Source organism: Candoia aspera, chromosome 2, assembly GCF_035149785.1.
Source record: "Candoia aspera isolate rCanAsp1 chromosome 2, rCanAsp1.hap2, whole genome shotgun sequence".
NCBI lineage: Eukaryota > Metazoa > Chordata > Lepidosauria > Squamata > Boidae > Candoia > Candoia aspera.
Genome location: NC_086154.1, coordinates 62,854,880 through 62,871,789, shown reverse-complemented (window position 1 = coordinate 62,871,789; position 16,910 = coordinate 62,854,880). Strand labels below are relative to the sequence as shown.

The following is a 16,910-nucleotide window of genomic DNA, read 5'->3' as shown; positions in this document are numbered from 1 at the left end:
CCTGTGCTGGCGGATGACCTCACCCAACAGCTTTATATAGATGTTAAACAGGAATGGGGAGAGAACAGAACCCTGAGGGACCCCACAAAGAAAAGGTCTGGGGTCAGATCTCTCCTATCTACGCTGACTGAAATTGGCCTGGAGGGAGAACCACAGCAACACTGTGCCTCTCTTTCCCAACTCCCTGGGCTTGCTAAGAAGGATACCATGAGCAGCGGTATTGAAAACCACTGAGAGGTCAAGGAGACCAAGGATGGATGCATTCACCCCTACCAGAGGTCATCCACAAGTACAATCAATGCTGTTTCGGTCCCCTACCCTAGCCTCAAACCCAACTTATAGGTATCCTTTTTTGAACTCCCCAGGGCAAATTGGGATAGGGTTTGAACATTTTTATAGACAAGATTGGTCATGCAATGTTGGATTTCATCTCTTGAGCTTACTTGTTTAACAAATTATCTTAAAATCATGTAATATCTTACCTGCAATTGCTAAGTTTTTAAAAATCTTCAGGGACCTTTTTTTAAACATAAAATCTGCTTGAAAGTAATCTCAGTTTAGAATGTTTACCAGATTGTCCCTGAGCATGTTTATTGGTTTTCTTAATGTATTCAGAAAGTTTGGTAAGATAGAACTTTTCCTTTCAGAAGCCACAAGAACTTATTTTCTGGTAAGATTCTGTGGATTTTATCCAATAGTATTCTCTCATGAGAAAATGCTCTCTAATGCTTCCTGCACTTGAACGCGTTTCACCAAAACTTATTACCCTGTAACCATTGTATGCCTGAAATCTGTTCCAGAGTCTTGGATGATCTTTTGAAACAGTGTGGGGGATGGCATGGAGGGAGAAATGAACCAACAATCATTTTCTGCCCCTTTTTATTGATGGAAGCCACCCCCTAGAAGAAAGAGACATCCATTGAAAGAAAAATAGCAGTGGGTGCTGTGCTATATGTGTAATTCCTTGGGATGCTCCTCCTCTCCTGGATGTATTATTTAAGGCTGTGTCTCTCCATTTCTAATTTAATTCAAAAGAAGTTGATACTACCTTTTATTTCAAATCTGTGATAAGGGATCTTTAAATATTTTATGTAAATGCATATTACAAGTCACTGGTAATTTGATATTTAGATTTTGCAAACACATGAATAGTATCTATCTTGGTGGTAGCCTGTTAATTTGTAGTTTATCAGCTCTAAACAATTTATTATCTTTCACAAACATTTCTCACATATGTTTTCAAGAACAGTGGTTTTGATGTGAGCTTATTATTTTGCAAATATCAATGTACATAATTCATTGAGCTTTCTATATGCAGTTTCCCTTTGCACTTTTTGTCTAAACATCCTAGAAGAAAAATGACTTTACACCTTTTATTGATCAATGTCATTTGTGCATTGTGGAATGTTAATTGTTAAACTCGATTTACAATTTTGGATTTTCTCTAAACCAGTACAAGAAAGCACTAAGATCTGTAGACTCTAGATGATTGAGTTTCCATAGACACAGTTCAAAGTAAATTAGCCCACTACAATTAGACTGTTTCTCTAGGTGTTACATATACAAACAAGGGCATTCTCAACTTGTTAACCAATACATCAGGTTCCCCAGTATAAAGGGTAATCAGCGATAGTAGTGAATATGTACAGTCCTTTATAGACGACTATAAAGGACCAGTGCAATTCTGCAGAGTTAAACAAGCATAACAGTACATCTGTAATAAGGATATAGTGCAGAATTATTTTTGTTTCAATGTTCGGATGAACACTGCTGGTGCAACAGATTTTTGCCATCTCTGCAGCCCTTGTGCATCCATATGCAGCTACTCTGGAGAGTTTGTAGGCTCCTTAAAGAAGCCACACCTTTTCTTAGACTTCTGCAGACCCCATGAATTAATGTCTCTTTAATTACTGTGGGAGCTGTGGGAAAGGTGCAACTTCTTTAAGGAGCCACTGAATAGTACAGCAAGTATACTTATGTTGGATCTGAAATATATTTCCTGTTTTGGAACTGAATAACTGCACATCCTTGATTGTTGGATATATCTCTTTATTAGTATAAATGACTGTTCTTCAGTATGACAGGTATGCTGGAAAGAATGTTGCATTCTTGATGTTGAGGGGGAAAAAATGAAAGGCTGAAGTTACTTTATGCTATTTTATCCCTATTTTTTTAAAATAATGTGCCCAGATGGATATTCTTTAGGGCTAATACAGATCTAATGTCAAGTCTTCAGCCCTGGTATGCATGATTTTCTTTCCTAAGTTGTCTATGTGGTACCCTGTAGCTTAGACCAAGACCATGGCAGGGGCAAAGAATAAATGTTTCCATACCTGTGGTGAGGTACGAGCAGTGAGCCAACTATTTATGAGAAAGGGAACAATGAATGTCAATGCTAAAGATGTGACTTTGGCCCTTATGGTGAAGTGACTTTTTTTATGGATTTGTATTCTTAGAGTTTAGTAACTCAAGAACTGCTAGTCTTAGGAAGGAAATTATGCAAAACATCTATATCAGGAGTAGAGCTAACTCTTCTACATATTCACTAAAAGCATAAAGGAAAATAACAAAACATTTATATTTATGTTTATTCTTAGTGTATTTGAAGTAGATTATTTACAGATTTTTTTTTTCAGATTCTTGCAAACTCAGTTCACTAGGGATAGTTCTGAGCCTTAATTTGAAACGTATTTTCTATAAGTGTGCTTTTCTCTAAGAATAAGTCTAGTGCATTAAATCATGTTACATTAAAGGTAAAATAAAATTCTTCAGACCTCCTGCCAAAATAAACATTTTTAATAAAAATGTATGCTACCAAAGGAATGCTGTCAACAATATTATTGCTGTTTGGGTCTTTATACAGTTGTGAAATAACTTGTGAAATGTAATTCTGCTGTAAAGTAAAATAGTATGCTTTTAGTTCCCCCCAAATTGGTAATGAGTAGTACATAAGCATTGGAAAGACAGGACATAGAATTTTATATACATTAAAATTATGCCATGTATTAGTAACTGTTTCTGTGAATGTTGAACAAGGAATTCATTATCATGATAGGAGAGCTTACAAGAATTCCTTTTTAAAATTGTGATAAAACCAGATCTAAGGAATATTCCCTGGCTGAAGGAGCATGCAAGATAATTGTGATGGCTTCTTAAACTTTCTAAACTTCCCAGCTTCATTTACTGTGAGACTATGTAGATTGTTACCTTAACTCATTAATATTTCAGGTATTCCATGTTGAGTTCTTCTGGGAATTATGGTGACATAAGAGTGCGCAAGTTTACTTTTCACGTCTGTCGTATACTACCACCTCTTAAACTACCAAACATCACTATCTTCTGCGGATCTTACTGTTGAACAGCTCTGTAAAAGTTAGAGAAGAACATGCTGATGTGTAGATTACAAACTCGAAGGACATTATGAATAACACTGTCTTTATTTCTACAGTGGGAGCCAAGAAGAAAGATTTGCTCCCGGGTGGAACAGGGATTACTCTCCTCCTCCCCTTGATAGTCTTGCTCAAGAAAGACACTCTGGCAACTTCTCTGGCAGAGAATCACTTCCTTTTGATATCCAGGGACTCCCAGGCATCCTCAATCCTCAGTTTGCGAACAGAGAGGAATCTACTTTCAGCTTTGGAGGTAGAGATGGACCACGTAGTGACTTCAGAGGTGGGGAGGGTCATATGCATGATTTTGGAGGCAGAGATTACTCACCTTCTGATTTCCAGAGTAGGGATGATTCACAGTTGGACTTCAGAGCTAGGGCCCCACTCCTTCCAGACTTTAGGGGTAGGGAGATATATCCTGGAAATTTTCAGGATAGAGAAGGCCAGTCTATGGATTATAGTGGAGGAGATATTCCTCCAATGGATTATAGAAATAGGGATGCATTCCGAATGAACTACAGAGATAGGGAAGCTCATACAGTGAACTATAGGGGCAGAGATGATGCTCCATCAGATTTTCGTGCTAGGGGAACATCTGATTTAGATTTCAGAAATAGAGATGGATCACACCCACACTTTAGGGCAAGAGATGTGTCTGAACAAGATTATAGGGGCAAAGAGCAACCATATTCAGACTTTAGGAAAAGAGATGTACCTGATACAGATCTGAGAAACATGGGTGCAGCTGATTCAGACTTCAGAGACAGAGATGTACCCCACTCAAATTTCAGAAATAGGCCAAAATCTCAGGCTGATGAGGATTTTAGGGGTAGGGATGCCTCACAACCACTGGATTTTGCAGAAAGGGAGATACCCTCAGGAGACCCAAATGTTGTAGACTTCCATCACAGTCAGTCTACAGTACCTTTAACAGATAGAGAATGCAAGATAGAAGAGGCTATAGTTGTTAGAGAGAGATCTTCCTTGAGTATTCAGAATGAGGATTTGCCACATTCAGAGTCAAGAGCCAGAGAAGAAGAATCCCAAGGACAAAATCTTAAGACTGAATCTTCTCTAGAGTTCCAAAATAGCCGCGATCCTCTTCCTAATCTTCCGGACCAAGATAAGCCTGCTCAGGGCTTTGTTAGCAATCAGGAGATTTCTGCGGGTGAAGAGCAAGTAACTGAATTGTCTGGACTAAAAGAAAAAAGTGATCTGGATTTCCTTGGAAGGCAGGATACAGACTACAGGGGCATTGAGTATCGAGATGTAGATCATCGTCTTCCAGGAAGTCAGGTCTTTGACTATGAACACGGCAAGTCTTTTGCTGATGGGAAATCTTGTAAAGATTCTCAACCAGATCTTCAGGTAAGCAACTTGTTGGAAAGTTTCTATCTTAATCACGTTTACAAAATGTTTAGCAGAAGATAACATTTCAAAAACAAAAGCTGTGTGCTTTAATGAAATTAACCCTTCCCTTATTACATCTCTCCTTACTTGTTGTATAATTTAATCTGTAAAATAAAGTGTAGGTATTGTAATATGAGATTATTTATTATTTATTTATTGGATTTATATTTTGCCTTTTCTTGAGGAATTCAAGGTGATAAACATAGTTCTCTCTCTCCCAAATTTTCCCCATAACAACAGTTTGTGATTGGTTTGAGGGATAACAGTTGGCCTAAATTCAATCAGTGAGAGTCTATGACTGAAGGTGGATTTGAACCTATAAACCTCTATCCCACATTTTAACCACTACATTGCATTGGGTCTTCTGTACATTTTAATTTACTTAATTTCTTTAGTTCTAATTTGTTTCTTATAAGTTGATATTTCCCATTAGTGGTGTACATATCTTTTACATACGTCTTATTTTGCTGGAACATCTTGGTGATGAAATGATTTATAAAATATAAATGATTGTGAATTATAGTGTGACTTTTTAAGGGATTTTACACACTTTTGATTGGGTTTGACTTGTTGCATCTTTCCTCTGCTTCATCGTTGACCTTAAAATTCTTTTGAATTTTTATTTTAAAGGACCAGGATTACAGGACCTGCCTCAAAGATATCAAGCCAAGCAAGTTGATTCGACTAGGAAGAGTGCCTGAAACTGCTACGAAAGATGATGTAAGTTATATCTGTGAAGCTTACCTGGCAACACATGATATTCTACACTAGCTGTATATTATAGCTTTTGTTTCCCATTTCAAAATAATAGAAAAACAAAAATTATCAATGCAGTTAGGAGGGGTTTCAGGGTATGTAGAGACAAGAAAATTGGTCCCGCAGTTTGCTTTTGACTGCTTTAACACTGTTTGTGTAAAAATGTTAACAACATAGTTATATTTGGAAAAATAGATCTGTGCTGCTTTAATAATGATTTTTGACAAGTTTACATAATTTTAATGTGGTTTAAAAGCTAGTTCATGTCCACTTTTTTAAAAATGTTGAAATGTGCCAGATATATATATTCTACATTTTTTAAAATACTAGAATGCTTTAATAGGAAGAAGACACATTTGTTGTGCCCTGATTTAACAAAAAGCAGGATAGGGTTCTCAGCAGTGTAGTTTGGTGTTGATCACAGGACTTTGTCTTTTTGGGGGGCTGTTCCAAATTCCTTCAATGTCTAATCTGTATTTATTTTACAATTAAAACTGATTAACTGTTCTAATAGCCTTAAAAAGTCTATAGTGTTTTTCTGAACAGTGTAATCTGTGGTACAGAGGCAGATGAAAGCAGTACAGGTAGTCCTCACTTAACAATGGTGATTGGAACTGGTAATTGCTAAGTGATGCAGTCATAAAGTGAGACGTCACATGACTGTGCTGACTTATAACGGTAGGCAGTTCCAATTGCTGTCGCTAGGTGAATCCCATGTGGTCGCAGTATCCTGCAGTCATGTGATCACCATTTGTGACATCCTGCTGGCTCCTCCATAGACTTTGCTTGTCGGAAGCTGGCAGTGAAGGTTGCAAATGGAAATCATGTGACTGCAGGACACTGTGTTTGTTGTGATTGTGAGCTGGTTGCCAAGTGTCAGAATTGCAATCACGTGACCACAGGGATGCTGTGATGGTTGCAACTACGAGGAACAGTTGTAAGTCCCCTTGTTCAGCACCATTGTAATTTCAAATGGTTGCTGAATGAGGACTACCTGTACTATGTTAGGGTAATTGAAGAGAGGAACAACCCCCAGAACATGTGGCAAAGATTTATTTATTGTAAGGTAGTCTTTGCTACACTTTAACTTACATTGTCAACTGATTTCTATTTGCGTTTCCATTAATGTGAAATCATTGTTATTTGTATTGGGACCAGGCAGAATGAACACTCAGTGTTAAAATGTTCAGTATAATACAGGCTTTACCACTTAACTGGACACTTTGTTCTTGTAGATTCTCAATGCTTTCCAAGCATGTGATGGGACACCAGTAAAAAACCTGCGTCTAAAAGATTATACTACAGGTGGGATTTTTTTTTCCAATTTTTTAATGCTTGTTAGGTTTACATTAAAGCTTCTATAATTTTTTTATCAGGTGATCCATTTTGCCTTGTCACAACAGTTATTTCTTGCTGACATTGTAATTTTGATTTTAAGAGTCATTTGGGTCATACGGTGTATCCCCTTGCCTTTACTGGATTGACATTTTCAGGAATAGGCTTAGCAAGTCTGTTGCAAATCACCTGTTCTAACTCTATATTAATACTGAGGTTAGATATCTTTGAAAGACAGAAGATAAACTTGTTCTAAGATAGAATTCAAGAACTAGTAGAAGTCTGTCTTCAGTGTTTTTTTTTTATTAAATCTTATTTGTCCCAGCTCTGAGATTTGTCCTGTAGCAATCTCAATAAAAATAGTCTTACAATCATAGAATTGGAAGGGGCCATAGAATACATCTAGTCCAACCACCTAGAACATGTGCAGGGTCCACTAGAACATCTGATAGATAACCTTCTAGCCCCTGTTTGAAAACCTCTAGTGAAGGAGAATTCACTATGCAGCGTGGCAGTCTGTTCCACTGGCTGACAGCTTGTACGCTTAGGAAGTTCCTCCTGATATCTAGCCTCAACCTCCTTCCTCAGTAGTTTCAATCCACTGGTTCTTGTCTTCTCTTCTGGGGCCGTAGAGAATAAGACCATTCCCTCTTCTGTGCAACAACTTTCCAGATGTTTGAAGACCGCTATCAAATCTCTCCTCAATTTTCATTTTTGTAAGCTAAGCATAATCAGATAATTGGATTGTTCATCATAGTGCTTGGTTCCCTCACCATCTTGGTAGCCCTCTGCTGAACTTGCTCCAATTTATCATTGTACTTTTTGAAATGTGGCCAGAATTGGATATAGTTCTTGAAATGGGGTCTGACCAGGTCAAAGTAAACAATTGCTTCTGTGATCTGGATTCCCTGTTCCTGTTAATGTACCCCAAGATGTATTTGAATGTTTGATATCATATTACCCTTAAAGATTCCTCTGTCATCACCATCATCAGACGCAAATAATTCTAAACAGATCAATAAAATCTTTACTTATAATTCTGTGATACCTGGGTGACTATTTTTTTTTATTTCAGAGAATGATTTGTTGACAGTTTCCTGGCTCCAATTCTTATGTCCATGACTGGTATCAGATGACTTTTGTTAGGGAATATTTGGAATATTCTGGGCAAGGAATAAATATTCAGAAAGTTCAATATGGTGATACAGAATAAGGGAAACAAACATTACAGATCTTGTAGGGCAAAGGTATAAAAGATGCTCTTGTGGTTTTTTTCTGTTCTTGTTGCCGCAATCTGATTTGAAAGCATATAGAAGACAAATTAGGGTAAGCTTATTGTTGTGTATTTCAGCACTAAGTAGAGCTTATTTTTAGACATTTCTTGACATGTAGTGGAGAAATTTAGGAAAAGAAAAATCTGTGCCAATACAGAACAGCAAGTCACAGCTATCATCCCACAAATTACTGTGTATTTAATTTAAGTCTATGTAACCTGTGTGCTCTTAGCATGAAATAGAAAAATCACACAGACTTAAAATACCCATGCTTACAAGATTTTTTTTTCAGTCTGAGGTCACTATTTGAAAGCAGAGACTGAATTCAATGACTTTATCAAGCACAAAGCCATGAGCAAATTCCCCTTTCTGTCTTGAATAATGAGCAAGACTTCTAGGAAGTAGATTGCAGGAACTGTTTTCCCCTTTAAGGCTTATATCACTTGTGTCAAGCATAATGTTCTGATCGGTTTAAAGTCGATTCACCTAACATACCTGACTAATATTATTTATATTCTTATTTGGGGCCTTTGTAAGTGTTAATATGATAGTGGTTAAGGCAACGGGCTAGAAACCAGGAAACTGGTTGTAAAGCATAGCTTTACAAGTAAGGCCCCATATACTGCTGCATTATATATGTAATAAATTGATTAGGTTAGTCATGTGTTACGTAAGCATATATTCTGCTTACATGGTAAGTGGGAGTAAACCATATACACTAATTACTATATGATATACAGTAGGTGAACTATATTATAAGTATATAGTAATGATCTGCCAGAGAAGTGCTTATAAAACTGCAATCCAGTTGAGGGCATTGTACATTATACAGTGTACATAGTAAAAAATATAGCTGTCTTCTTAGGCCCCACAAATTGCTTTTATAAGTTTTTAAATTACTGCCAAGTGTGGAGAAAATAGAGTAGATAAACCTGCTTTGAGTAGTGCCAAACCATGTTTAATTATTGTGCCTCAGCAGCTTCAGTCTGTGTCTTCTTTTGGATGCATGTGGACTAAAGGTGCTATTTGTCATTGTCCATGGGGTGTTGTATATTCTTTGTCAAAAGGATCATATGATGTGATATTGCCTAACTTAGATTTGAACAAGATTGTATAGCTAATGCATTCCCATTTCCATATATGAATATGTATGACATAGTTTTGATCAAATTATGATAGACAACCATCAAATATTTATTTTTGGAAGATTTTGTCTCACGAAAATATTTTAGCTGCCATGGAAACTTAATTACTAGTAGTAAGTAAAGGAAATACAATAGCATATTAAAATAGGATAGTCCATAAAAATGTAGCAAGTACATGCACATTCCTATTTTCATTACATCTATATCCTTTTGAAACTTGTAGTGAACCTTTTGAGATGAAAAACCCTGAGAAGTGGAGTCTGTGTTTAGTGTTTTCAGTACATATTGAATTGTACCTATTATTCAAGTGTCTGGATTGCTGGTATATTTCTGAGCACAATTTGCTGGTGTTTTTTGAAGCTTTGAATGACATCAAGGAAGTATATCTTAAAAATATATCTTCCCATATGCGCCTGCTCACATTTTCTAGTGATTCTTGGTGGGCACCTTCTGGATGTCTCCATCAAGTGAAGTGACATAGGTAGCTCCACACAAAGACCCTCTGGTAATGGGACTTTTGGAGTACTCTCCCTTGGAAGTGCTGCTTTGGCCCTTGAGTTAATACATTTTCAATGTCTGAGGCATTGCTCTTTCCCCTGGGATTTGTACTCTGATTTATTTTAAATGATAATTAGTGTGAACTAGTGAAATTATGTTTTACATTTTTCCTGAAGTAATATTGATCAGTTGTTCTTTGCTATTTTCATTGTTCTACTGCTTTTCTTTGCTTTTTTTAGAAAGAAACATTTAAGGTTATAATAACTTGTAATCCACCTAGAGATGTTCAGTTAATGGCAAAATGAAAGCATAATAAATAAAAAGCAAGTCTAGAGATGTGCTCTATTGCAGAAGTCAAATATTCTATAGACCTGAATAATTTCAGTGTTTGCTTCACTGATAATTTACTGAGGGGTACCATGAAGATGCTTTCAGTATGATCAGAAGAATTACCCAGAGAATGTCAAGGAGAGATAAGGTGTCATTTTTTACACCTTAATACAAACAAATCTGATTTATTACTTCTTATAAATGTTAAAGAAACTTACCTATTTTTTGCAGTATTTAGAAATCTGGCATGTATCTGTCTTTAATGGCTAGATCCAAGGGGTCCTACATATACACAAGGGAAAAGGAATATTTTCTGGTTATTCTTTCCCACTGTAGTCTTTTACAGCAGACTGAATAATTTTTCAGGATCAGTTTTTTAGGAAGGATATACTGTAGTATCTCAATGGGAATGGGAGAGAAAGTCCCTGTCTATACTGGAAATGCCACAGATTATCCTTTACAGTAGTTCAAAACCTGTTCACCTTTGTCCTGGAGGTTCACACAACAGAATAATTGACTTAATTTAGAGGAAAGCAGATTCTGATTGTAACTTGTTTTTACTTTTTAGAGGATTTTAATGTTTATTGTTACAGTGTTAATTTTATTGTAAACCACCCAGAGTCCCTCTTTTGGGGGAGATGGGCAGTAACAAAATTTGAATAATAAATAAATAAATAAAAATATTAATGAGACTTCCTTAGAGATTGGACTGCTTCCATTTCCAACTCTGATTCTGTGATACTGGGCTGTCACAAGAGACAATTTACATGGAAGTCTGAAGCATTTTTGATGTGTTTTTTTCATTTAGGAAAAGCATAATGTATATAGGAGGTATTGGTGTTGATTAAAATGACTACGATTATCCTACAGTTTGCAATCTTAGAAATCTGTATACAGCCTAAGTGTCACATAAAGCATTGAATGAAGTAATGGTTGCAGTTGTTTATGCAGTTAGTCTTAGGTATCCTAGAAAAAAGTTATTAAAATGGAAGACTTGATAGCAGCTCGCTTCTTTTCCTAAGATTTGTAGCTGTGTTTGTAGAACACAAAAATGGACATATTGACACTTGTTCCTGCCTCACTGCTAGCCATATAGTGATAACTAAGCAAACAGGGTCCTAGACTGGATTATAACAGTAGGAAGGCACAAATCTTGGTTCCAGAGCTAGAAAATGATTAGTTCTAGAAGAGTCCACAACTAACATTTTAAGTAATTTTTGAGAAATAAATGCTTGGGGAAATAAAGTTGCATTATGATATCATGGTGGAATATATTTATTTTCTTTTTATATTTGTTGAAAAAAAATTATCTGCATGGAATCATCCATCCATAATACAATCAATATAAGTGGAGTAATTTTCATTAATCTTTGAAAGATTATCCACTGAGACATTTTAAATGAAAAGATTGAGAATAAATATGACAAACATAACCCTAACAGATAATGCTGGACGTGTGATTTAGCTGCTGATGAATATTTCAAGTTACATATAAATGTATTTCTTCAATCCTTGTCTTATCCATTTGAGCTGTTACTCAGTTTTATTCTTCAACTGCTCATGTTTCTAGTTCAAATCTCAGCAGGTAGCAGAACTTACTCTCTAATTAAATCAGAAAAGAATTCTATGTGAATAGAGTATGTCAGTGGCTGCTTGATGATGAGCTCTGATACCGTCATCCTTCTGAGAAGTAGAAAGTTTAGTCTTATCCTCTATCAATTTAACAGCCTCCCTCTTAAAGCTATTTTAAGTGTTGGCCATCACAACTTCTGGTGGTGGGTCTCTAATTCAACTATATGCTATGTGAAGAAGTTCCTTTTATTTGCCCAAATCTCCCATCTTTTAGTTTCACTGAGCTCTAATATTATGAGAGAGAACTTCACCACACCATGAATAATCATATATGCCTCTATCATTTTGGTGTCTATCATGGGATTTCTTTCTGTTGAGTACAGTGCACATTAGATATTGTCATTATCATTTCTTCATAGCTAAAATTTAATTTTAAAATTATTACAAAGATGTTACAGTGATTTTCCAGTTTTGTGTTGTTTTGAACATGATTATTGCTTCATCTGCAATTTAACAAATTGGAGCATACCAATATTATTAACAGAACTACAGTCTAAGGTTGTGTAATGGAATGTGAGAATGACCTTGGGGGGAGGAGATGCTGCCTAGGGAATGATTTGATAAAAGAGGGAGGAGTCTGCAACTGAGTAATGGGCAGAGAAAGAAACTTAGAAAGGACCCGTCCTAACTGGTTAGGCGGTAAGTAGGGACTGTGGGAGATTTGTACTTTCAGGCTTGCAAGATTCGTTAATGTAGCCTAACAATAAAGTCAAGATAGCTCATCTGGTCATGTTTCCTGTCTGGCTTACCTGGGAGGACTGACAGGATGCTATTAAAATAGCACTACTACATCCTACTTGTAAATATGAGACAATATTTACATTTGTTATGGTAATGTATATTTTCCTTCCAGCAGCAATCAGTAATGTGGAATAGGGATAAACACAAATACTTAATTCGATGAGAACCCTATAGGTTTAAGTGTTATGGTGATTTAGGGCATCCTTGAGGTCCTATTCTCAACAGCACTCCTGTGGCACTTTTAATAGAAAACTGCCCCAAGTGTTGGGGAGATTTCAGCATATAAATCAACACAAGCCATAATTATTTAACATCTGGAAGCCATCTGTCAGCATGCGGTAAAGCTGTATATCTCTACCTGAGGCTGAACAGGAAATGCAGTTGAAGCCCTGTCCTGATATCTGGAGGCCATTTGCGTCTCTATGGGGAGAAACAGGTTGAGGCTTAATCCCACCAAGACAGAGTGGCTGTTTATTCAGAAGCTTCTATCCAACTTTGACTCTCTAGAAGGGATTGTGCTTCCATGTAGAAAGCAGGCTCACAATCCAGAGATTCGTGGCCCTTGTTAGAAGAATAGGTGAAACCTATGGCTTGGAAAGTCTTGTGTAGCTTCGGCATGGGTATTAGTTGTGGCATTTTCTGGAATGGGTGGAGCTTTATCAACAGTTGCTCATCTTTTTCACCTCATATCTACACTATTAAATTTGAGGACCATTCAGAAGCTACAGCTGGTTCAAAATACAGTTGCTTACATGGTAATGGGTTATTCCCAGTTTACCCATATGACACAATTACTGTGGGAGGTACATTGATTGCTTTTAAGCTTCTTGTTGCAATTCAGGATGTTCGTTGCAACCTTTGAAGCCTGCTACAGCTTATAAATAGGATAGTTGAAGGTATCTTCATGGGGAATGCTTCAGAGAAGAGCCTTCTCTATCATGCACTTCTTCCAGACCTCTGGGAACAAGTATGGACCCTCTGTGTTTGTATTTCAGAAGGCAGTTAAGACCTGGCTATTTTGTAGGCCTTTGGGGATGGGATGGGATGATGACTCTACATGTTCCTGAAGTTGGTTAGAGGGAGCAAAGTGGATTAGATTTATTGTATCTGATATCTTGTGGTTTTAAATGTAATTACTGTAATTGGGGGACTGTTAATCCCTTATCATTTTTAGGTTAAAGAGACATACTGTATAAACTTGAGTATACTTAAAAATATAGTGAATGTATGCCACGTGGACACATTATCTCTTGATAAATATTAGTGCATAATACATCCATGTTAAATTGAGTTGCTAACAATATTCACATTTTGGCTGGGCTCTTTTAACTTCTTTATGCTATAGAGTTGACTTTAACAGCCCTCTGTTGCATTTATGTGTGACATTTGAGCTAGGACACAACACATCATATTTATGGTTTGACTTTTTTGTGGGAAAAAGGGTCTGAATAGTTGAAGCTTCCACCACACAACAGTCTCTGGTTTGTTATGAATTGTACTAGTGCAAACAAATTCTTGCAGTTTCAGCCATGAAAACTTTGCATTGTTTCCTTGAGTGGCACATCTTCCCTTGAGTAAACCTTGGCTTTAAGTTAGATGATTATGAGTCCTTGATAATTTTGAGGTAAGGATGTTTTTATGTACCTGTCTGACTCTTCTTTCAGATAGGTATATTCTTTTTTTACAATACCTTTCATTACCAAAAAAGATACAGAATGGTTAATCATTTCTTTAGGAAAGACATATAAACAAATCCAATTATTGTTTGACTTTCAATTTGGACTACTTTGAGTAGAATAAGAGCATTTTAGGATACCCTTACTAAAAGTATGTCTGAGTATTGGATTAAATCAGATTATAATTCAAAGGACTGAAATTTCTTGATTTTATTCTACACTTGGAATGAAAATAGATTTCTGGACTCTAGCTTCAGCAGAAAAGCTAACATAAACTAAAAAACTACTTGGGGTTTTATTGGTTCACATGGTTATTGATTTAGAAGCTGATTCCAATAATCTGAATTTGTGAAATAGATAACTGCTTCTGTAATAAGATTAGTTCTGAAGTGCTAACTTACTTCTGTGAGTATATGTCTAGTACACTTTTCTTAATGGAAGTCCAAATTGCTTACTATATTAGGTAGATTCAGACTAAGTGAAAATGATTATGGGTTTATGGTACTATCAAGGCCCAACCTGAGTCAAAGCTTAGCTATAAAGAACATCAACTATTGCTTTTGTTTTGTGGGGAGTTAAGGGTGGTGATAATGGGGTTGTGCTGTGGGAATGGGGGAATTGGATACTAAAAATGTGGCTTTCTGGCACTAACGCAAATCCCGTCTGTATTTAAATGCTGTCCCCAGGTTACAACTATGGCTATATCTGCGTGGAGTTTTCCCTCTTGGAAGAGGCCATCGCCTGCATGGAAGCCAACCAGGTTGCTTTACACTTCGGTCGAAAATGCTGCTAGAAGAATATTTTTGTGGGGTGGGAGGACACTTAGTGTTTTTTAAAAAAAAAATTCAGAGAAAGGCTTTTTATTCCAAAATGTACATTATGGCAGCTAATATGCTCATATTTCCCAGAAACACCAGGAGGTTTGATCTTTCACTACAAAATTTCATGATTTTCCTGAATTGTCGACACTCACAAGTTGTTCATGCTGGCCTGATAGCGTCAAAGTGTGGTAGTTAAGAAAAGTGCTCCCAGTTCTGGTGGTTGTCCTTGTGAGTTTGTGTATCTAGTGGATTTCAAGATAAGCAGACAATCTCAGATGTTTTACTTTCTTGACTGCGTACAGCAAACTGACAACCTTGACTGTACCGCAAACTCTCTTTTCTGTAAGCAAAATTATTACGTGCTTGAATACATACATGCACCTGTCTTGGTTTTATGCTAGATATTAATATGCAGCTTTGAGTGAAAAATCCTGTGCGCATGTTCCATCTGTTTATGTGATTTCATCTGGTGCAAATGTATAGAACTATGTTGTCTGTCTGCTTGTATTCATATTGACTGTGTGGAAGTTGAAACTACTTAAGAGAGGTCTAGTCTATTGCAAATTCACCTGATTAATCTGAACGTCTTCAAGATTTCTTTTTTTAGAAATAGGAAACCACTCATATATACTCAGTGATAGTGTGGACTAGATTATGTTGTTATTTTTTGTAAGTAAAAATGATAAATTAAGATACTTGTGCAGGTGTTATCTTTCAGAAAGTAGGTCCAGTATTTTCCACATATTATAGAAATTAACATACATGAACTCTAAATGATTGAGAGGTTTTTTTTTATCATCCAATGTTTTATGTTGCTTTTAGCCATTCCCATTTTTGAAATGATAACATTTCTCATGAAATTCATATTATTCAGCAACCTTGTATTTTTAAACAAATTGAATTGATGTTAACATCTGTCAGATTATAATTAAATCTTAAGTGTAGTTGAGATAAATCAGACCAGCTTTTCATTGTCTGTGGATCTTTTTGCCAGCACACATCTTAGTTTTATCATTGTCCACATTTAAACTTCACCAACTGGAAAAGAATAATAAAATACTTAAGCATTGCAGTATTAAAATATGGTTTATCCTGTTTTAACACAATTCTTCCCTATATTTCTCAAATTCTCAAAACTAAAATTGAATTTTGGACCTGGTATTAAACAAAACTTTGGCAGAATTATAAAGTTGCTGTCCCTGAAGATTATGAACTCTAGCTAGATTTTCCAATGGGCATATTTTTTTTCTTCTGCATTTATTGTAATATATAGTTCTTCCCCAATAGAATAAAAAGCAAATATGCAGTTGTATTTAAGATTAATTTCAAACAGTTAAAATGATGAAATACCTATCTTCTTTTTTACACCTTCTCCATGTATAAAAGTTCTGAAGCAGTTTGAGAAGAAGCTTAAAACTCTGAAATTCTAAGCCTCCTTTACCTTTGTAAAAGAAGTGGAATTTTAATTTCTTCCCCATCATACATTGTGTTTAAGTATGTGTGTGTGTGTGGGGTGTTTTAATGTATGCATGCGCCTTTGAATCAAGGTTAACTCCTGTCAATGAACTAGTCCCTGCAGTTTTCTTGGCAAGATTTTCAAGAGTGGGTTTGTTATTGCCTTCTTCCTACTGCTGAGAGAGTGACTGGCCCAAAGTTACCCTTCTGGCTTCATGCCTAAGGTGTGACTAGAACTCACAGTCTCCCAGTTTCTAACCTGGTGCCTTAACCATTGCATCAAATTGGCTCTTGTTTAAATGTTGGGAAATACTGTTCTATGCAATAAATATTGTGCAAATAGTTGCACAATATACTTCAGTTGACCATCAGCCAGTTGTCTATAGACCCTTAAAATGTGATGCAAATACCAGAAAGGAAATACCATCTTATGTTTAGAACGACTAGC

At 36.2% G+C, this 16,910-nt stretch overlaps 1 protein-coding gene across 4 annotated transcripts in view; it reads left to right on the top strand.

The window, feature by feature from the left end:
- RBM6 (RNA binding motif protein 6) overlaps positions 1-16,910 on the top strand; it is a 60,075-nt gene that overhangs the window by 9,704 nt on the left and 33,461 nt on the right. For all 4 annotated transcript variants that reach the window (XM_063291998.1, XM_063292002.1, XM_063292001.1 and 1 more), the window contains exons 3-6: positions 3,449-4,757; positions 5,430-5,519; positions 6,791-6,860; positions 14,873-14,946. In XM_063291998.1, the coding sequence (XP_063148068.1) occupies positions 3,449-4,757; positions 5,430-5,519; positions 6,791-6,860; positions 14,873-14,946 (1,543 nt within the window). The remainder of the gene's footprint in view (positions 1-3,448; positions 4,758-5,429; positions 5,520-6,790; positions 6,861-14,872; positions 14,947-16,910) is intronic.